This window comes from Vanellus vanellus, assembly GCF_965231255.1.
Source record: "Vanellus vanellus genome assembly, chromosome: 14".
In the NCBI taxonomy this organism is placed as follows: domain Eukaryota; kingdom Metazoa; phylum Chordata; class Aves; order Charadriiformes; family Charadriidae; genus Vanellus; species Vanellus vanellus.
In genome coordinates, this window is record NC_138919.1 from 10,919,573 (window position 1) to 10,942,773 (window position 23,201).

At 37.2% G+C, this 23,201-nt stretch overlaps 1 protein-coding gene across 1 annotated transcript in view; it reads right to left on the bottom strand.

The window, feature by feature from the left end:
* DNAH3 (dynein axonemal heavy chain 3) overlaps window positions 1-23,201 on the bottom strand; it is a gene marked incomplete at both ends in the record, with an annotated part of 62,027 nt that overhangs the window by 15,709 nt on the left and 23,117 nt on the right. Inside the window, 26 exons of the mRNA XM_082490812.1 lie at window positions 549-692; window positions 1,626-1,782; window positions 1,875-1,998; window positions 2,971-3,150; window positions 3,589-3,883; window positions 4,910-5,013; window positions 5,382-5,618; window positions 6,111-6,240; window positions 7,527-7,632; window positions 7,711-7,811; window positions 8,410-8,651; window positions 9,197-9,308; window positions 9,687-9,821; window positions 10,680-10,899; window positions 11,325-11,416; window positions 12,114-12,290; window positions 13,404-13,517; window positions 13,798-13,906; window positions 15,289-15,487; window positions 15,877-15,991; window positions 17,878-17,988; window positions 18,291-18,383; window positions 19,264-19,465; window positions 20,165-20,301; window positions 21,454-21,633; window positions 22,890-23,006. Coding sequence (XP_082346938.1) covers window positions 549-692; window positions 1,626-1,782; window positions 1,875-1,998; window positions 2,971-3,150; window positions 3,589-3,883; window positions 4,910-5,013; window positions 5,382-5,618; window positions 6,111-6,240; window positions 7,527-7,632; window positions 7,711-7,811; window positions 8,410-8,651; window positions 9,197-9,308; window positions 9,687-9,821; window positions 10,680-10,899; window positions 11,325-11,416; window positions 12,114-12,290; window positions 13,404-13,517; window positions 13,798-13,906; window positions 15,289-15,487; window positions 15,877-15,991; window positions 17,878-17,988; window positions 18,291-18,383; window positions 19,264-19,465; window positions 20,165-20,301; window positions 21,454-21,633; window positions 22,890-23,006 — 3,933 coding nt within the window. The remainder of the gene's footprint in view (window positions 1-548; window positions 693-1,625; window positions 1,783-1,874; window positions 1,999-2,970; window positions 3,151-3,588; window positions 3,884-4,909; window positions 5,014-5,381; window positions 5,619-6,110; window positions 6,241-7,526; window positions 7,633-7,710; window positions 7,812-8,409; window positions 8,652-9,196; window positions 9,309-9,686; window positions 9,822-10,679; window positions 10,900-11,324; window positions 11,417-12,113; window positions 12,291-13,403; window positions 13,518-13,797; window positions 13,907-15,288; window positions 15,488-15,876; window positions 15,992-17,877; window positions 17,989-18,290; window positions 18,384-19,263; window positions 19,466-20,164; window positions 20,302-21,453; window positions 21,634-22,889; window positions 23,007-23,201) is intronic.

Below are 23,201 nucleotides of genomic sequence, written 5' to 3' on the forward strand. Positions count from 1 at the left end.
TATTAGGAAATTATTTGCCTTAAAGTCATAATCATTCTTATCTACATAGTATTAATACTGTGGGAAACACTGTTTTCCAGCTATTCTAGTTATTACCTGAGTCTGGAAGAAGAAACCACAAAAAACCACCTCAATAAGGAATATGCTGTAGGTTGACATACACGTTTCTACACATGCATACTTCACTGAGAGATTTTGCTGTCAAATACAGGACAAGTTTCCAAAAGGCTTCTCAGAAAAGTACCAGCTACTCCTATTGGCTTATCCAAATATTAACTTAAGCAAAAGCACAGATAAATATTGTGTAAGGCATTTATTCCAGATAGTCCTCTATACTAGCACAGAATCGTTTTGAAGTTATGAATCATTCTGATATGAAGTAATTTGTATTAACTTGGCTAAGAATATGTATAATACTCAATACTGAGTAGAAGACCATCCATACTTTTTAAATGCACTGATCGAAGTAATTCAAAATGTGTCCAATACTAATGTAATCTCAGTGTATTTCTGAAAATTCTTGGTCCCAGCATATTACCCAAAAATACCTTATTAAAGCTCTGCTTGAAGCCATTTGATGTTGTCTCTTGTACCATCTGAAAGAATACCTTCCTGTCCTCCTCATCAACTAAGCGATCATAGAAAACTCGGTAAACCTCATGAATCCAAAGTCTGATCAGTTTATCTCCATCCTGAAAAATGTAAATAAAAGAAAACAGGTAAACATAGCTCAGGCAGAAATTCTTTAGAAACAAAAACATAGAAGTGTCCATCTGGACCCTGCTGTATCTTGCACTAAACTCAGTGGGAATCTTTCCATTCCAAGCCATTAGCACATGGCTCAGCATCTGCTAACTTAAATGGTTTCCTCACCTGGTTACCATCTTGTCCTTCCTGCCAATACAAACTGGGACTCTTATGTGAAAGCATTTTTCTCTACTGTTATCAAATCTCGCTACCCTTCCAACAACATAAAGAATAAATCTTTCAAAGATATGGCTCAAGGGCTTTAACCCAAGCCCTGCTGAAAAGTGTTGCTGGGTAAAATTTCCCCTGAATAGCTTGTAGCTGGTTTGTTCTGTTTCTGCACCAAAAACATACACCCCAACAGAAATAAAAATTTAGTACTCCTTCAACCTGACATTTTACTGAAAATGGATGAAAAAAGTAGAAGGATGAAAATCATACACATCTATCAGTATTCATTTGTAGTTTGTGACAACAGGCAAACTCAGGGATAAATTATTCAGTCTTGTTCACTGATGAGCTTACAATTTGTAAGAGAGACTGAGTCTTTTCCCACGTTTGTTTCTTTTGTATACTTAGTTTTCAAGTTCAAGAAAAGGGATTGTCTGACTTGATGTACAGGCCTTCAGATGGGCCTTGGACATGTGGGCCCAACTGTAATACATGTAAAGAATATTAACAAAAATGACAGCTGCCTCCTTCAGAGACAGACAGAAAATATATAACAAGGTATTCAGGGACTATCCCGATTTTAAACCTTGTAAATCTATTGAAACCACAGTTCATATATTTTGAGATGTTTACTTACTGATGTTATAAAAATAATTTACTTTTTCCATTGCTCTTTCTTACAGCAACATAATTAAACTACAACTTACTTGCAAATGAGTGTGTGGACAGAGCAGAACTCCTTTAATAACCCTGGAAAAATCCCGTAGATTAAAGATATAGTGGGATTTTGAAGGAGTTGGGAGAAAATTATCAACCGCCATTTTATAAATCACCATTGTCGCTTGGACCATCATCTTACCCAGCCTTAAGAAGGAAAAGAGACACAATTTTAACTTCTGCAGATAAATTGCAGGAGAAAAGATGACAAAGGTGTTACAGGAAATGTATCACATTACCTTAGAAACACAGGTTCAAAGCCTTTGCTGAAGTGCCAATCAACAATTGCAGTAAAAATCTTGGTTAATATGTCATCATCAAAAGAACAGATAGATACAATATTCAAGTGCCGTGTGAAGCGTCCTGTAATTCACACAAAAAGACGCAGAAAGGCTTAGGAATGCCCAAACATTTTTCCACTTTTCAGCTAGCATATTCTAGGATTGACTGTCACTCAAACAACAATATTTGAATATGGCTCCAGCTCCATGATTTTGTTTCTGGCGAATTTCTGCCCCAGAAGTGATGCAAAAGAAATATAACCTGGCTTATATTTTATATCAGTATTTCACTTAGAAAAACTGTTTTTAATATGAAAAATATGAATCTCCATTACAACAAGGCCACTATCACCCAAATTTAAATTTCAGCTCATGTTAGCCTTGTTGATTGTGATATGTCACAGTAAAATTTTACAAAATCAAGTGTCTTGTTACCAGCTTTCATCTAAAAAAAAAATCAGTCTATACATTAGCAAATTTTACAAATTTAGCTGTATCGGAATAGTTATTTTAATAAAGCCTCCTCAGAGCACATTGAGTTATACCTGTATTAGAGTGTTTAAATGAGGCAAAGTAGCATAAAGTGCCTTATAACGGTGTAGGTGTATCACCTCCCTTATGGTGATATAACAGGAATCATGGACTTGCAGGCAACATGCTTGTAAGTAAATGCAGGCAGCCTATCTTAGCAACAGGAGATACAATTTCAGAAGAGAACTGCCAGAAAGACTTGGCAAGAAAATGTATTCCCTCCCTTTTCCAAAGAATAGAAAATGGAAAAAGCATCCAATTCTCTAATTTTAAAATTATTTTCATCATTCATAGTTTAATCAACATTAAAAACATTGTTTCTAACGTTGAATAAACTCCCCTGGGAACAGGTACAGATTTGACCTTGAACATACAGACTTCTCTTTGGAATGACCCAACCAGTGAAAGTATCTGTAGGTCTGCAAATAATAGAGAAATGTAGAATTTGCCACCATCAAAACTGAACCTGCCTCTTAACTTCAGTCAATTAGATAACTACTTGCCATAGTAATGTATTTCCTACCTGTAATATCATTCCTGCCTCCCCCAGGTGGACCCATAGCTGAAACAAGCAGCACATCTATGATATTCATCTTGGATGTATCTTTCTTGTCATACCAATGACCATGATCAATCCATTGTCTGAGAAGCTCAATAGGTGGTTGGGCTCCATACACTTCCTTTGCAGGCATATTTAGGTCATCTATGGAGAACATAGACATCGAATAAAAAAGCCTCAGTATTTAGGAATTATAGTTTTCTTTCAAAGCTAAGAAGAAAAAATAACTGAACTAAAGATAGAAGATTGTGTCTTGTTATTCTTGCTTCCGATTAAACTAACCAGAATCAAATGACATTATATTTTGCAGGCATACTTAGGGATGATGGTTTAATTTAGCGTGGTTGGTGATTTTGTTTTATTTTATTTTGTCTCACACTGCAACACTATGAAGTATTCTAAAGACAACCACCACTTAAACAGGTAGAAACCATTCAGCAGGGGGCAGTACTAATCCTTCTTTGGATGCCTGAAAAAAGCCAAAGAGCACTGAGGCAATCAAAAATTACTAGCCGCAGTGAATCACTTCCTTTGCCTAAAGCCAGAATTAACATGACAAAAACACTGAAAAAATTGTCTTACCCACAAATATTATAGCTTTTTTCCCTGAAGGAGGTCCAAATAATCCCTTTCTTCTTCTGTCCAGCTTGGACATAATAATATCCTGGGTTTGGTTAGCAGAGGTTCTTGCAGAGAAGTTGATGAAGCTTGGGATGTATTTTTGCTTTGGAAGTTGTAGTAGAAAATTATTTGTTATAGCTGATTTTCCAGTGCCGGTGGGACCCACAAAAAGCAAAGGGACATTATGCTCCACATACGTTTTAAGAAAAAACATTTGTCTGGCTGTTTCCATTGTCGGAATGATCAGCTCAGATACCTGTTAGACAGGAAAGTAATATAGCACATGATTAAGGTATTAGAAGTTTGATTTTCAACATGAGTATTTGCAAGCAACTACAGGAAGCCTGTAGCACAAATGCATTTTTTTACATTTTTTTTTTCTCTGAAAACCTAGGCTATAACAAGATTCTGGTAGATAGCATGGCCCCACTTCTTGTTCAGTGTTTATACAGTACATAGCACAACTAGCAATATCTATATTATGGTTCATAGACACTATATAAAGCCCAGAAGGAAAACTGTGGAGTTAAGTATGGCTTAATTCTGTTCCCCTACTGTACAAAGGGAAAGGAACAGTGCTACGGAAATTTTTTTCTCTTCCTCATCTTCCACTTATCACTAGCAGCTGTGCACCAGATATCAAGAAAAGATTTTAGACAGCAGAATGAAATGTAATCTTACATCTCTCATGTACTTAATAGTTGCAACCCCAATGGAATGAAAAGCTGAACAAACATTGCTTAAGTTATCTTGAAAGTTCATCTGCAGAATAGGTACTTTTTGCAGATCTCTGCTGTGCTACACCTCCCTTGAGTTCACAGCTGCCATCAAAATGTGAGTGCCCCTATTTGGAAATAGAGGGGATCCACGACTCAGTACTGCTCCCCATATCGTCCTTTGCTTGCCCTCTGTGATTAACTCATACTGTAATATCATGGTATCAACCACAGAAAACAAAAACGAAGGAACAGAAATTCAGTATTTGGCCATGATTTCCCCAACATCAGATGCTATTACAGAGATTAAAGCAGAACCAAAAATTTTAACCACCAGCCAACCTCTAGGCTCCATGTTCACCGGCAGTGCTAAACTTTCAATATCGATGGTACCAGAATTAAAACATAAGCATGAAAATGAGCCTACAGAGATTAATGAAATGTTGCAGATCAAACATTAAACAGCCTAATGTAGTAGAATCAGAGCTAGCTAAGGTACTTGACTTATACCACTAAATCATTTAGTCAAATTATTATTTTCTGTAATGAAAGATATCAATGAGAACCTTAGCCTCTGGGGAGATAACTTGCTCTTCTTTTGTGATGTACTCTGTCCACGTGTTCCACTGCCCACCACCATGCTTGTAAAAATAGAAGTCATAAACACTGCCTGTTAATTGAAAAACACAACACAGGAAAACCCACTGATGAAAAATAAACTTGAATCATTTTAGTGTGAGATGTCCAGCACAGTGAGATAATGAAGGCTTTCTAGTACATGAGATACCCCCCCGCCTCCCATTATCATCACTAAATTATTTTAGGTCAGATTCAGCTACATTGTTTGAGTACTACATGAGGCATATGCTACTCCTGGTTAAAAGAGCCAGGAAAGAGCACCCAACTGTGCAGCCCAAGGCTTGGCGGATGGTGGCTCTGCTGCAAACTTAACATCGGCCAGGCACTCTATTCTCCCTTAAAGTGACGAGTTCTTATTGCTTTATAAAAGGCCAGGCAAACACAGGTATGAAGAAGCACCTTTTTCTGGGAAGATATTGCTTCTGCTAAGCTTCACACTTTTAGGGCGTGGGTTTTCATCATTCATTCCCATTAGCAAGTTGCGGTAAAACAAATCAAATTTCTTTCTGCTGTCTGCATCGATGATCCCACCAACTGTCCAAACCAAAGCAAAAAGGAAAAGCCCCTGCAGCCACAAGATGATGTGCTGACTAGAGACGCTTTCCTTCTCTTCTTCTTCAGATTGCTTTATTTCATCTAAAACATATATTTTGAATTTCAGTTAAATGCCAGTAATAATCATAAATCCCAATTCAAAATGCATTTTTGCAAAAGTATTCCGAGACAAACTTAGAGCATTGTCTTCAGTGGAACAAAGCCAATCTACAGAGTGAGGGCCTTGTCTGTGTAAAATACTGTTTACAAATAAAAATAAACAAGAAGAAAAAATATTTACAAAGGGTCATAATTCTTTTCTTCAGATGCTAGCAAACAGCAAGCAAAACATATGGAATACACACACAAGATCATATTCAGTTTTGTAATGACACCAGTGTCCAAATGTGAAAGCTCTGTATGCTAAAGAACTGCTATTAATACTGATCAGTGAGAAGAAAGGACTTGTGTTCCATGATCTCAACAGTAAGGAATTCCTTTGGTATTTCCTTGCATCCAACAACCTGCACCTTGTCATGGAACACAGCAGGAAAAAAAAATTGAAATAAAAATAATAAGGCTTAGGATACTTACCAAGCAGACAAGTATAGAGTTTCATCAAGCTATAACTCAGATGAATAGAGGATGTTTGTACAATGGCTTTGCAATGAAGGTGAACAAACTCTAAACAGGGCTGGACTAGCCACATAAACATGTCATTGACCTACCAGAAGAAAAGGAAATGGCTTTAAAACAATGCAGGAGTTGCCACATTTCCCACTGTCCCTCAATTCTCTCTCAATAAAACATAAGGCATCACAAATTCTCCAAGCTGGCAGAGGGAAGATCGGGAAAGGGCCTGTGTGAGGCAATACTTAAGTGATCACAATGTCACACCATCATTATCTGATGGTGAAAATAACAGACAGCAGAGAAGTAGCTCAGCCTAGGGAGACCGCCACTTTGCTTAGGCAACAACAAAACTGTTCCAACAGAAACAAAGAAAAAGGCTTCATCCTCCCTTAAAAAGGACAGGCCCCTACTGAGGACCCAGCACAGATACTGTGCCACAGCAGAAATTCCAGAAAGCTGGAACTGCCTAGTACCTGCGGGAGTGCCACAGCATGCAAGTAGATAATGACCATGGCTTGTGGTATCTGCTCCATGAACCCAAGCAAGAAAACAGGAGAGGAATCATGACCTAGCCTTTTCCCAGGGACTAGTACTCAAGAAGATGCACTAAGGGGTCAAGCCATCTGCTGGTTAAGGAATAATTATTTTGCTTTGATGAACTAAGAAAACTGTCAATGAAGAGCTCTTCTAGTCTTGGTACTTCTTTTGAGTTTGGTCCCCATTTCCTGCAAAAACTCAAAGAGGGTCTTAGATTTGACAAATCACAGAAATCAAAGTTTGCTCCAGCTCCAATCCTATTGTGGACAGATCTTATTCTGACCTTTTACTAGATTTTAATGCCCAATAAAAAACAATTTTAATTTTGATAAGATTAAAAGCTGACTCCCACCACCACCTGCTTTTATTTGCATCTACGCTGAAGATATACCATAACACACAACACAAAGAGCGCTCACTTATGCAAGCAATCCAGTATACAAAAGACTATTTAGCAAGGATTCATGAGGTGACTAAGGCTTTGAAGATCAAGCTGCTAATGATAATAACATTATTATAAGCATTTCTGAAGCGAAACTGTAGATGTCCTAGACAGAAGAAGGATGTGTTCAAAACATTTTGAATCTTCCAGTTTTTCCCACATTGCATTTCTAACACTCATGACATCTCCAGCTCTCAGGCACTTTGCTTGCAACAACATTTGACATGCATCACCACAAATAATTTACAACAGCCTCTAGGAGATCTGGGACCCTCTAAATCATGAAAGTACTTTAAAAAGTTTTGATTCTGCACGCCTGCCTTCAAATGGGCAAACTGTGAACATCACCTTAAAGTTATTTTTCTAAATTAGACCTATGTAAAAATTAAGTCTCGCACCAGCTCTCGGTGTTCTTCCTGCAGGTTTGGAGGCAGTGTTTGCATGTAGGAATCCTTCAGTGTCTTCCAACCTAACTGCTGTGGGTCCATATAGATCATACCACACCTGGGGAGAACAAACAACTATGGTACAAGAATAAATGTGCAAGGTGGGACAGTTCAAGTTTGAATGCTTTCACGTTACCTGCTGACAGTTGCTGGAGATGCCTCCTCTAAGTCTGCTGGCTCAAAAATTAAACTCATTTTTGAATTCATCTGAATTATTTCACCACTCATTAAGCATAGCTAGAAGAGCATCACATAAACAAGATCTAGTCATGTCAGTGCTGATCATTCAGTCAAAGCAATGCCTGTCATAAAACCACTGAACATTCTACTTAGTGTCACTCCTCATTCACTCATTTGTATTCTCACAACACATGATATTTTCTGACCTTGTCTCAACTTTTCCAAGTGTTACTGTAATGGCTTGCAGAGACAGAGAGAACAATGCTCTATCCTGAAATAACTTTGCAAGGAAAAGCAGTCATGACCTGCAGCTTTTTTAAAATTAATTTATTCTCGAAGTAATTTAAACAAGTTTAGTTTTCAGTTACAGAACTGAGTTTATGTATTTCAGTTTCCTAAAAGGGTCAATAAAAAAGCCTCAGCGAGCAACCTAATTTCAATAAAGTACGAGCAAGCCAAGGCTTGTAGGAAGAAGTAACAGCTTAATGTCATCTACTAAACCCACGCATATAATTGGGGAAAAAAGCAATGCTTTTAAGCACATCAGCCTTTCCTGAGTCTCACACCTCCTTTGACTAACACGGTAACAATATTGCTACTACTAAAATAAAGTATGTGTATTGAGGGATGAGCTTACTGGCAAAAATTAGGCTACCTTTTTATTATCATCCAGCACAGTATTCATGTTCTCTATCCAAACTGCATCCACTGGGCCATCAAAAATAATCCACTTCCGATCATCTGTGGTAGAAGATGCTTGTTCCCTGAAGGCATTTGCAAGAACTCCATCTGTCCACTCATGGCTTACAGGATCAAAACTGCCATACAACTGTCCCATAGTAATTGCTTTGGGATTAATAACTTTGTATTCAACAGCAAATTCATCCATGGATTTTGCTGTGTAAAAAGACAAATAGATGAGCTTGAGAATTTGATAGGTTAATTTAATTCAACAACTTAAGTACAGAACAAGAAGATTCCTGAGGATCCTACTTTAGCTGCCCAAGGCAAAAAAACCCAGACATTTGGGCAGCTAGGCAGCAGGAAATAAGAAATTCCGTTACTTGTACAAGGAAAGTACAAAGTCCTATGTGCAAAAGCACATTAAAAGAAAGAAGAAGCAGAGCAGAATAGATTTTATATATTTATGGGAGCTACTTACAATCCCCCTACCAGAGCTAGTTTTTTCAAGAATATTATTTACAAATACAATGCTTAACAAAATTCACAAAAGCATAAACATATTTACTATTCCAGTAAATACAGACAAAAATACTTCCAGACAAAAATACCAGACAAAAATAGTTCAATGAATAGAAACTTTCCAGTCATTAAAGCAGATTATAGGACAATTAACAACCTGAGCATATCTCTGCAAAGGGAAAACATTAGTCATAGAATTAACTTCATTTAATGAGAAGGTTGTGGCAAAACAACGTTACCTGCGCACAAATCACCAAGGGCTGCAGCTAGAACTTTGTACGCACAAGTCTTCCCACTCAAAGGATCTCCAACAATCATGAAACCATGGCGCACCAGCATCATTTCATATATCTGTATCAGTGACAAGAGACTGACTAACACAGCACAAAAGCAAGCATTATGTGTATGAAACTAGAGGTATCTCTCCTGCACTCAGATGCGACAGGACAAAATACAAGCCAGATATCTGCACTCTATTAAGGCTAACTGAAGCATTAACCCAAATCAGAAGGCAGTCATATTATTATGGCAATTCTCACTGATAGAATTTAAGAAGTCATTGCCCCCAGACCTTTTACATTGTGATTTTTCCTCTGTAAAAATGCAGTGTTTGTAATATTTCATTAATTGATCATGGAAACTATTAGCTATTCATGCATGACACAGACAGTGAATGAAGAGTGTTTCTGCTCTCGCACTTTTCTTCCCCAGAATTATGTGAAAATAAACCTGAATAATTTTTCCAATGAACCATGGAACTGGTTGAAGATCCATTTTTTTAATATTTTCTGTTAGTGTTTTGACAAACAGGTCATAGTCTGGTGTAGGAAGAACCACTCCAGGAAACAGGTCAGATATGATGCCCTGTTAAGGAAAGACAGAATAGAACACTATTTAAACACGGATTTGTCATGGTTTGGGCAAACCAGGACAAGATTACAAAAAGAGAAAATTCCCAAAGCATTAAAATCTACAAGTAAAACAATATTCATACAGATAACAGCAGTTTAAGAGGAAACGTCCTCATCTGGACAAAACTAACTTCTCGACAAACTGTAGCCATGAAAGTATTCTGTATGCATGAGACAGAAACAGGTGCCTGCACTTTCCATATGCACACTGATATTGTAAAAGGAAGCTTAAACTTCTGCAAATTTGCCCCAAAAAGTATTACAGGGAAGCATGTGAAAGTGGTTGAAAGAATTTCAGTGACTAAATAGGGTATGTGTTCTGAAATTTCAGAGCAATGACTCTGTGTGTGCTTGTACCCTAGCTTTTAGGTCTTTCATATTGATTGCTTTGTAGCTTAACATAGTTTTTATTTTCTATTCAAGCAGCACACAAACAGAAATTTCATCATTTGCATTCTGACTTCTTATTTCTAATTGACCTTAATTTAGTTGTTCACATCTCTTTTGCAGCACAAAGCCAGAATGCAAACTTCAAAGAATGGTTTCCATGAATGAAACAGCATAAAGTGACTTTTAGCAAGATATCTTATGAAACATTGTATAGAATAACTTAAAAGGCATCACGGAAACTTTGTCAAGATAACCTTAACAGAACCAGAGTGGATCCAGATCATTGGACTGAAATAACTCTACACTAACATGGCACCATCTAGATCAAACTGTTTTAAATTAAAATAATGACCTGTTTCTGTAGATTTTTATAATGGGCCGCATCATCACAAAACTTAAACACACAGGCCTGATAGCTTACCTGAAATAATGGCACATCCTGGGACAAGAATTTGGCCAAGTTAACATCCAGTAAAGCCCGAAGTAACAATACTCTTTCATTTTCAGTTGGGTACTTCAGTTTTAAGTTTCCTGCTGCTGTCAGGACAGATTTAACAGCACGCATTCCATAATCATAGTGATGCTGAGATGACAGCTGCTCAGAGCACAAACGGTAAGTGGCAACAATTTTCTGGGCAAGACTGTGGATATTAAAATATAACATGAAGAATGAAAGTATCTCACCATGCAACGAAAATAACTTAAGTACCTATATACACATAGTAACTGCAGTGATTATCAGACATATCAGCAGACCAGATGACCCAAAAAAACCCCTTGGAAGTAAAACTGTAGATTATACCATGCCAGAGAACATGTGTGCCATTTAGGAATTCTGTTTGATATTATGATCCATTTCCCAAATGATCCCGTGTAGAGGTGCATATCCATCAACATGAGATGGATCATAAAAATTGATGATAAAGCAGGAGATTAAAAAGTACTTTCTGGAGAAACAGAACATTGAGAGCATTCCAGAATTTCATGACTCAAACACACACATATGCATTGTAGAGGAATGAGGTATATCAGACTCAATTGAGGTAGAAAATTCAGCATGCCTTACCTCCGAGAGTCCAGAAAACCCATTGAATAAAGTGAAATTTCTCCAATCAAAGCATAGTCTGGAACCATCATGGCAACTGTTCGGAACAGTGCCTGTAAGAAAAAAAGTAAGATATAAGCTTAGACGATGGAATACGGTAATAACTTGTGCTTGTTTTGTAAGAATAGCATCTCACCATAAATTCATGAACTTCTGGAATTCAGGAATCATTTGAAATCTATAAGATTCCATTAGAATTCTATTCCGTTATGATCTTATCAAGAGGTTCAAGAGGTCTGTGCTAAACACTACAGGAACAAATGTTTAGAAAGAGTCACAATCCTAAAGAACCATTAATAGAGGAAAAAGGAGGCGTCATTCATCTCACTTTCATAATAGACAAACTAGCTCATGGCATGATTAACATCTTGCAAAAGGTCATGCAAAAAATTGTGGCAAAGCTAGAAGAAGAACTAGGACCGTATCAGTCTCTCTGCAGTGTTTCAGCCACTTGCAAAGTTGTAATAAATTTAAATTGGGATTTGGATCACCAAGCTGTTGTAAACCAGGAGAATTTCCACTTAGAGAGAGCACAGTTAAAGCTGTCAGCTGCTATCAGTATGATTAGACTGAGATCTTTCATCTGTGTATTTTGTACAATCCTAAACACTTAAAGCTTAGTGAAAAGCACAGCAGAATACACCTGAATAGGTTATCAGTGTATTATTTGATTGCTGCCTTCCTTTTCTTATTACAATAGACCAGAAGTTGCAAATTCTGTTCTACAAGAAATCAGGATTCCAGATTTACCTTCAGATTATCAGGCAGCTCCGCTCGTCCAGCATACCCAGGATTCATCGTGATAAACACAGCACATGCAGGATTAAGAGAGATCTCTGTCCCTTCAAAGATGAATGTTTTGAGTTTGCGAATAACAGCTTGCTGGATGCTAAGTATTTGTTGGGCAACTACAGATAATACTTCAACCTAATACAGACAGAACAGGTTGGAAAACACAAGACACTTGGAGACAATATAAAATGTTTTTCTTTATATATTTTGATGGCTATACTTGCATTCCTCCAGGTGAAAATCACCCTAACTGAGCCTAAATATTATCTGCCTATTGAAGCGATCCTCTGAAAGTTAGTGCCACCATTCCCTACTCAACCAGTGTAGACAGATGAACAGAGGATTCTAAAAGCCTCCACCGGGAAATATCATGTGCCTGAAGGTAGACATCTAAGTAAGGTGGACAGGAACTCCCTCTGGAGGCCTCCAAGAGCACTTTCCTTTCTCCTCAGACATAAAGAATTTAGGCTCTTCAGAAAGACTGATTGATTCAATGCCCCAAATTGAGGGTAAATGTAAAAATGGGTAAGGCAGCCTAGCACCAATCCTCAGTGCTTTAAATTACCAAGGTAACAGAATACTGGAAAATGAGAATGCTAACACTTAAATTCATTAAAAAACAAGTTACGGCAGACAAATGGAGAAATTAAGTTGTTAAGGATACTAAAACATACAAAATAGAACTTCATGGAATTTCCACATTTACTACTATTTACGTAAATATAACTCCACCAAACTAACAATAAAACTTACCCAAAGTCATTAGTGATCAAATTAAAAAAAAATAAAATCAGAGTAAGACCAAGGAGTGGATTAGATGTGTCTGGTTTCACAGCTAGTGACACTCAGCTCGTCAACACAGGAATCCCTCCACTGGGATTTATCTGTCTTGTGCTGAACATAGATAAACACAGCCACACAGCTGTAGCTTGATTTCTCAAGGAGAAGAGAAGGACAGTTCTTTCCCAACAAATGAGTGTCACATGCAAAAGAGGAAATTGCTCAGGAACAATTTTTTCAGCTAAAATAACCCAGAACACAAGACTTCCGCAACACAGGACAGGTAGGCATGTGCTCCTACAGCAGGCAGCTGAGTACCTATTTCTGTGTCAGTGATTATCGAAACAAAGAGGTTATACCACAAAGACAAGTAGAAGATTGGCAATAATGCTGTCATGTCTAAATCTAAAACTTCTTGTGCCTTAAATTAAAGCTTTATCATTTTATTTGCCTGAGTTAAAATGTTACCTCAATTCTGTTGAACTCATCAAAGCAGGACCATGCACCAGATTGTGCGAGCCCCTTAAAGAACTTGCCCATTGCCTTGTAATCGAGACCATCGGAGCAATTAAAGACCACACACTACAACAAAAAACACACAGAGAACATCTCTCAGTATTAACACAAAATCCATTATAAAATTCTTAGCATCTAAAATGGAAAGGGATTATTATTGCTCATTTTGGATTACAACACTAGCATGCCATATAGACACAGTCCTAAACGTGTGCCTCTTACCGACTATTTCTGTGAATAAAGAATTGGTACAGAACAAGCAGTACTTGCTTAGGAATGGCATTTCAAGAAATATCTACATATCCAAACATAAACAATGCGAAGAAAACAGTTTGTATTTTGGTACCTGCTTAGCTAGGGCTTTTGCTAGATCTTTTGTTGTTTCCGTTTTGCCAGTCCCAGCAGGTCCTTCTGGAGCACCACCAAGATTTAATTTCAAGGCACCCATTAATGTCCTACATACACAAGAACACAGGCATTAGAAACAGTAATATTTAATGGCAGACTGTTTCTGAAGGGATGGATAAGTACTTTCCTATACAGGTTCCCCTGGAAACAATTTACTTATTCCCTACTGACTTTGCAACTTGCCCTAAAAAAAGCAGTATTGTCGCTTAACTGCTTGCCAATTGTGGAAGCTCACATTCACCTACTTGGCCTACATGGACTGTCAAGGCTTTTTCCTACATGCATCCACCCTGTATATCCTCAATTACACAAACAAATGCACAGTGCCATAAGCAAAATGGCAGTTTGCAAAAACACACATTTTCATCAAGTGGCACTCCTCGTGATAAGAATTTGAAGCTGGCTTTATAAATGTTTATAAAGTCAATCTTTAGAAATGGTTGAGAAAGCATAAAGGTTGTTTCATAAACCTGGGAATCCCATTGCTGTCCAAGTTATTTTCAAACTAAAAATGAGATCCCTGTTAACAATGGAGTAATCTGATTATTTCAGAAAAGCCTCATACAAAGGCTTTGCCGCCAAAAGCAGTTGTTAACCTCTATTCATAGAGCCCGCTTGCTCACTGCTTGCACTGAAACTACATCTGGCACAACTGACTGCAAAGTCTTAGTTTAGATTGAGATAATGATAATGACAACAACTCCAGTTTACAGCTAATGCACCAGCCACATGGCTCTTTCAACACCAGTGTGAATGCCAGAAGATTAAGCATTTGCCAGCATAGGCATTAACATAGGCACTGTACTACAAGTGCCTTCTACACAATGGCGAGTTCACAGCTCAGTGCTGAAGTAAGATCTTTATAGCCTCACCATATATTTGCCTGGAGATACTATAGACCTAAAATTACCTGCTGAGATGACCTGTGTCTTCAGGGCTCACCAGAAGTGAAATACCAAATGCCCTTGAATACTTCAACAACAACAAATGAAGTATTTCCATTTCAATCTCTTGCAAGCAAGCAGAGGAACAGGAAGCTAACTGCATTCAAACATCCGTGAAGGGCTCTATAATTACCTCATCTATTTTACCAGCAGGCATACCCTACTTGCATGTCTTATTTCAAATAAATTAATTGACCAATGCTACTGTAAAGTTCTTTACAGTTACAGCACCCTGAGCTGCCAACTTTTTTCAGAAGCACATTCTTGGATACAACAAAGACTATTACTACTCTACTGGTGTAGAAACCTATACACTGTAAATATTTTACCATACTTGGGCAAAGAAGACATATAAAATTTTCCTCCAAAACCTACAGGAAAATCTTAGCTGCTGAGGTTCCTGTTATTATTAACTATAACAAATGAAAGTAATTATAGATCAATCCAGAAAATGAAAACATTATTCATAGACAATATGGCTTTACCTATAACATCGATCTGTTAGTGGGGTTATAACCAGACGTAGAGAATTGCCCAGATACTCATAACCATATTTGGCTTCTGTTGTAATCATTCGCACTATTACATCCTTCTCTTCCCAGTAGTATCTCAGCTGAGAAATCCACTGGAAGTCATTCAGATCAGTGATTTTGTCTTCAACAAATTTTGCAACCACATCACGAGCTGCAGAGTAGGAGACAGATTATTTGAAAAAATCTAACCACTTCTATGTTAGTTTACTTAAAACAATATATAAGTAAACTAACACTTACTCATAGCTATGTGAGAGTAAATCAACATTTAGAGTAGTAGGCCGGCTTTCATGTTAGAAAGAAATCTGGATCTGTTTTGCATAGGGAATGAGCTTAATTTGATTTAGATTCCACTGTCTGTTCTAAGTAGATGGGAGATAGTTCTGCAGGACTGAGCAACCTCCATTTACGCAAAGACACTGTGCAATATCTATGTAAAGGTTGTTTAAATATAGAGAAAGCATTTTAGCTGTCTCTTTAAAATAGTTCACCCAACTAACAATAGCAGCATTGCCCCAGTACCAGCAACTGAATATTTACCATGCACATCAATGACAGTAAGAGCTCCAAGTGTCAGCCGGGCTCCACTGGACAGCTTTCCTCTCACTAACTCAACAATGTCCCCTATTTGTAGATTACTCTTCTCCAAGAAATCCTGTCACAGAAACAGAACACAGACATTAACGTAATGCTGTAGCTAGCAGTTCCTAAGCTCCCATGAGTGCAGGCATTGGAGACAGCCCTTCCAACAAAACATAATAATGGAAGTCCTGGCACTACACAAACATTTAAAATTGTCTTTCATATATTGGCATTTTATTTTACTATGAACACTTCAAAAAGCTTTATGGCCTGAAAATAGTGTAAGCAGAAGTCCACTTACCTTTCTTCCTAACAGAAATGACAAAATTCTATGCTAGGAGATGAACAGATTCTCTCTGTTGATTTCTTCTGTAAATTAGTAGTGGATTGTAAATTAATAAAATTACTAGAAATCTCAGATTCTCCTAACTTTACTATAAACATTTAAAATTATTGTCTCGTTATTAAATGAGAAAGTTTAATTAAATGAAAGATTAATGAAGTTTTCATTAATGACCTAGACAACAGGACAGAGTGCACCCTCAGCAAGTCTGCAGATGATACAAACTGGGAGGCATGATTGATAGACCACTCCATGGTGCGCTGCATTCAGAGGGATCTCAAAAGACCGGAGAAATAGGCAGACAGGAACCTCGCGAACTTCAACAAAGGGGAAAGTCCTGTATCTGGGAAAGGATAAACCCATGTGCCAGTACATGCTGGTCACCAGTCAGCTGGAAAGCAGCTCTACAGAATGGGACCTGGATGCTGGTGGACACCAAGTTGAACAAAAGCCATCAATGTGCCCTTGAGGCAAAGAAGACCAACAGCATCCTTGGCCGCATTAGGAAGAACATTACGAGCAGGTCAAGGGAGGTTATCCTTCCCCTCTAGTCAGTACTGCTAACACCACATCTGGAGTGCTGTGTCAGTTTTCAGCTCCCCCATAGAAGACAGGCGTGGGCATACTGGAGCAAGTCCATTAGCAACCTGGTTTAGTTAGCTCTGTTTTAAATGGAGGTTGGACTACATGATGTCCAGAGGTCCCTTATATTCTGCCATTCACTGTTCTGTGATTCCTTCTCTTTTTCTTAACCTATGGATTGTTCAGGATATTTTCTTTGAAAGCAATAAATATTTTCAGATCTGACTGTTCTGAATGGATATGTGGAATAAGATCTTCAACTGGTATTAAACAACACAGGCAAATTAAATCTAAGATATTCAGGACACAGAAACAAAGAGCTAATATTAAAATGTAGTATTTGGTGTAAAGTTTATTAAAACTTTACTATTTCCACATTTAAAAGGCAGCTCAAACACTCTGTTGGCAGAATTATTCCCCACATACATTCTCATTCACCTTGCTCAATTAGGATCAGACAAAAGCCCATTGAATTAATCACAAATTATTTCCATTACTTGAGGATGCATTTGATTAGCCTCAATTAAGTGACACTTAAAACTGTTGTGATGACAGGGGCACTACAAACAAATAAGAAAAGTCTCTTGTATGAACTAACAAACTTGGCTGCTGCACCTTTATCACAAGGAGGATCTGGCAATAACCAGACAAATAACTGCACCATTCTGTAAAGAGAGATTTCTGCCTGCATGTTTCCCTGGGGCTTCACATTATAAAGACAGGAGTTAGAAATAAAAATACATAGTGTTTAACATCCAAACAAACTTTTTGTTTGGTACTTTTATTTACAACAGTATCACTTGTAAAAAGAAGTAATACAATTCCCTTCACTGGGAGGGATTTCTCCTGATATACAAAGTAAATGAGAACAAGCTCCTGCTAAGATACAAGAAAAAATGAAATAGAAAATAAAGCACAGTGCATGACTAATTTGTAATATGTTGTTGACTGAGGACCTTCTTTGCTAGAAGGAGCTTTTTATTAATTAATCAGAGTTCAGTGCTTAGAAATAGGAAGGCAGAAGAAAATCTTACTAGTAAAGTTCCTTTCCTTATAGCCTCAGACACTTCTTCTGTCCAGTAAATGGATGAAATGCAAATAACCACCTGTCCAGGCCACTGAAGTACCCACGTTTTTCGAGGAACCTTAAACAAAAAGATCCATTCCAGACACATAAAGTCATATAAACAGATTAGATTATAGCACTCATAACAATTAATTTCCCCAAATTTCTTTTGTCTCATGCTGTAAATAAATAAGAATCAGCATGGAAAGCTCTGATACTTTTACTTCAAGAAATTCGGAGTTAAAACTTCAGACTGGTGCTACTGAAAAAGGAGAGCTGGATTCCGCTTCAAACATGTTTCTCTGGCTAACAATTTGAGCAAGCTGTTCCTGTACAGTTGCTTGTGAAATCTATTTTATACTATAATTCAGGAATAATTACCTTGATATATCCTCTTAGGCCGTCCTGAAGAACTTGTCTTACACTGGCCACCATTATTTCCTCTACTTGCAAAAGCCATTTTTCTACCATGCCCTTCAAAATTGAAAAACAGTTAAAAGTCAATACACATTTCCTGATTATACTCTTCTTAAAGGACAAATGCTTTGAAATGCATTAGGCTTAAATATGCTTTCTTCTGATCTGGGTGTGATACACAGGAGGAAGAGCAGTAGAACTCTTCCAAATTCTGACAGGCAATACTGCAGTTTAACACAGTCTGAAGACAGGTAAATCAAGCTAACTCTAAAGACAATCCAGCTAAAGAAACAGCTGGATATGTTTCATATAAGCACAAACAAAAAATGCAGATCACAGCTTACTTGGTCGGTTAAGCTTAGTCATTTTAACCCAGGGCATGTTTTGTCCCTGGAGGAATAAGGGAAAAACGGTATCTGTAGCTCACAACATGCTGTGCTTTTCATCTCTTCTTGGCTACCATACAGCAATTCACCTCCATACCTTCATGTTCAGTATAACAAAAAAAGCTGGAACTGAGACACTTTTCAAAACTTATAATGCTACTATTTCTACCCAGATCCCTTTTGAACTAATGTTCTGATTCTTCGCTGCCGGCCATTCATTATTTCCCCCATTCCTTTCTGTTTCAGCCATGCTGTGCAATGTTACATACGTAGGTATATAGACAGCTTGGTTGCTATCTATCTATCTACATCTTAAAAGTAGTAGGTGTGTAAAACTGCAGAAAAGTGCCTCGAGAAATTTACCCCCAAATCAGTACATCTTACTCCTTTCTGTAAGAAATCCTTTTTGTCTTAGAGTACCAGTCTGCACTCTCACTTCCTAAACACATTTCATGATCTGATTCCAAATGTTTTAAACCTCGTTTCCCCAAAAACATACACGGGCAAAGTATTAATGTAATCTCATATAGTAAAAAAGAATAAAAAATTACTTTTGCATTCGCTGGACAGATTTTATCTATGAAAGGAACAATTTCTTTCTCTGAACTGATCATGCCTATGATCTCCAGATCTTCTGTGAACTCCAGTTTAGAAATTCCTTCAAAACACTTCTTTAAATGTGGTTGTACTCTAAGAGGATCCTTTGTTTCAGACAGTATTTCAAGCAGCTCATCATTAGACAGGAAAAAGAATCTGTTAGAAAAATACAGTTAATGAACATGCACTTTCCAATCATGAAAATCATCATTAATAATCTATTAATGCAAGATAGATGGAATTGGTTTTATTGTTTTTAGGACACTAGTATAACAGAGAGGAAATTATTATCTCAAATCCCTTTTCTTAAGCAATTTTTAACATTATAAAACTCATTGCACTTCTTTTTTCAGAATTTCAATATGACCATCCTTTTATGCAGAGGAAGATAGAAGGGTTCTCAAACTCATGCAGGGAAGACCAGGTATATCTATGCAGCCAGTAAGTACCTTGTAAAAACACAGAATCCTTTCCTCATATCATATATAACTCCTATGAATCACACACCTCTGCACAACTAAAGACGGTAGGGCAGAGATGTAATTGCAAATAAGCCATGGGAAGGTAGCAAGTTCCTTCAAAAATGCCCTGTAATTGATAATATCTTGCTAATCATGAGTTTAGACTGTGCTAGACAGATTTTGCCTCCCCACCTCTGCCTGTCCCTGGCATTGCAAATTTAACTGGAGCTGAGAAAAATGAATAATGTCTGGAGAAAAGAACAGGTTTTCATTTTTTGTTGCATGGGACTGTGTCCCCATGTGTTTATAAAATGAGACTTTTCGGTTCAGTTGAAATGGTTTGAAAGAGCTTATGTCTTTTTGTCTCTAACTTAGGCCTGTTTAATTAATTTACCTTGGGAAAAATAATCTTTTCTTCTCCAAGTAAGTATTCAACCCCTTTTGAATGTCTTCTAAGAGAGTATTTGCTTCCTGAAGTCTGTCTAACATCATGGGTTGTTCTGTTGCTACAAGTACCTTTGTGTCTTTCACCTTTGTAAAAACAAATAGACAGCAGAAACTGCAAAAGTTGCAATAGGTTTGTACATCAAAATTATCATCAATCACGGATGTTGCAGGAAGCTAAATAGCTATATATTCTCCGTAATGTGCCTTCATATTATTAAATATGTATGCATTATTTGATAGTTTTTCTTTTCAGACTGTCAGTTTTACCAATTTGAAGTTTACAGACAATAACGCAACAAGGAAATATTCACAGGAATTAAAACCTTTGGCACTTGCTCCTGTGTCTTGAGCTTGCTACACTTTTTTCCATTCACAAATAAGTTCTGTCAGAGCCACAGTGCATGTAATTATTCTCTGTGCTTGCCATCTAGGTCGCATTTTTTCTTTCTGATAAAACTCCTCTTAACTTGAAAGGATACACCTATTTCAGAAGAGGTTTCATCATTCAAAGTCTGAGCTGTTAGACAGGTCTCAACTTCTACTTTGTTACACTGATTATTTCAACATCTTTATCACACAATCACACACTCCCAATGTTTTTGACAAACATCTCAGCTCACACTACCACTAAGTATGTGGCCTCTTACCCAACTTCTTAGTTATAAGGAACTGAACAGGATACCCAATTGCACTTACCATCCCCATTATCTTATCCTGACACACTACCATCTCAGTATGTATTCACCAAAGTTTTGAATAACCATGCCACCACATATTAGCAAACAATCATATGCAAAAAAGTCCATTTAGTTGCTCTAATAATCTGTATGCCTTAAAAGCCTGATGCAAAATATAATTGTATCCAGAGAAGACTTCTTACAGACTGTCACTGAACTCTGAAACAGATCCTGAAAGCACAAATCATTCATCTTTCTACCTAATTCTGATCATTTAACCATACAAAAGACAGAAAATTTAGAATTAAAATGTTAATTGAGCTCTAATTCATCCTGCAATATCCAGCCTTTACAGAAATCTCAAAGAATAATGATATAATCTACCATTTTTACTGCAAGACTAATATCCTTTCAGTAAAGGATTTTCCACTCCATATACCTTCTTGTTACTTAAATATATATTTCTAACTCCAGAAAAGCTAGTATATCTTCATGATAGTAATAATCATGTCACCAGATGTGCATAAAAAGACATGATTTATTAAATGCAAGCACTTACCACTTGTGCCATAATGTCCTTCCAGTATGTATCCACAACCCCAAACTTTCTGCCCTCTTCAGGCATTTGAGCTATAATGTCTTCTGAACTAAAAATTGGTTCCAAATACAACCATGTTGCCTGACATTTTAACCAGCTATCTAGAATATCTTGCATTAAACACAGCTTATCTTCCCAAGCCTGTAATGAAAACGTTTAATATTTAAACAAAATTTTATCAAGAATTAATCTACACCGAGGAATCAAAGAGCATGAGTTCCTTGGCTTCAAAGAAAAAAAATATGAAAGAAAAACAATTGAACAATTTTAAAAGAGGGAGAACTTTCTTTTAAAAAACAAATGCATATATACATCTGAATATTTCTTATAAAAAATAGACATATTCTTTCACTAGCACTTTTTACAGCAATTTGTGAGAGAACTGCTTAAGTGCAGTGATCACTAGCATGGCAACCCAGGATCTCTTCTTTTAATTCTACCTGTGTACTTTTTATCTTATCATCAATGCAAGGATAAAAGCTTAACAAGGTATCCAGCAGACTGAGTAAATGTCAGTTCACAGGCCCTATACAAAGTGGATTCAATCTTTGGCTCCCCCAAAAAAGCTATTTCATGCAACTCTAGCAGTACAAATTGGTTTTAAAACCAGAGAGAGATTCTTTTTGAATAAAGAATTTCAGACAGCATTACTTTTGTGACTTTGACAGTCTACAGTGTAAGGGATATGCAAGGGAATGTATTGCAGTAAGAAAACAGTCAGCCTGTATTGTTCATTACTCTGCAAGAGGTACATGGAGACTGTTAAGATAGCTCTATATTAATCATTCCCTTTCATTTCAACAGCTCTACTGGAAAGCAGAATTTAGCTTTACCTACAATTTGGCTAAAGTCCACAGGAATGGATAGAATTTAGGTCTTAGCATTGCTTACAAATCATCACTATTGGGCCAGAAAAAGTGATGTTAAATACTGATGGGAAAGAAGTCTCTGCGTTCCGCATAATAATCCTATTAGAAATTCATCATCTTTACAAAATAGTAGGACAGCTAACAAAGAAGACTTTGAAACCCTTATGGGTCATGCCAATACCAGATTACAAATAAATTATCTTTCATAACTGACACACCCATATCTTTTTACACAATGCAGCAGGATTTGTTTAAATCAACTGACACATTCCCAAGACATTCAACTAAAACCCCATGCTTATAATGACTAGATTAGCAATGCAATTACAATTTCTTTAGCTGTACAGTAAGCATTGCATACCTTTGCCTGGAAACCACTAGTTCAAAGCTCTTGAAGAAAAATATGAATGTGTGTTCTTATAAACAGTTAAAAACTATACAACTTCTTATCATGCCAAAATACTTCAAAGCGCTTAGGGAAAGCAGACCATGAGACACACAAACTCAACCAAACCAGCTTTTCCTTACCCGGCATTCAGCTTCTATTGGTTTGATGAAGGGAGAGCCACACATTGTCTGAGTTTTAACAATGTGATCATCCAGCAAAAGCTGGATGTCATCAATTGCTGACAGGATGCTGGTGTTCTGTAAATACATCATATTTTGATAAGCAAAATAGAAGTTGCTTTATTTCACTGCCCTTCAACCTAGCCCTCATTCAGATTTCTGTTTCCCCCCTCTCTATGACGGCTGAAGGCAAGAAAGTAGCAAGGCATTGAGAAAGCCTGCAACATGTTTGAAGATAATCTCCACAGTACATCTCTGTTTCAAAGGTCAAGA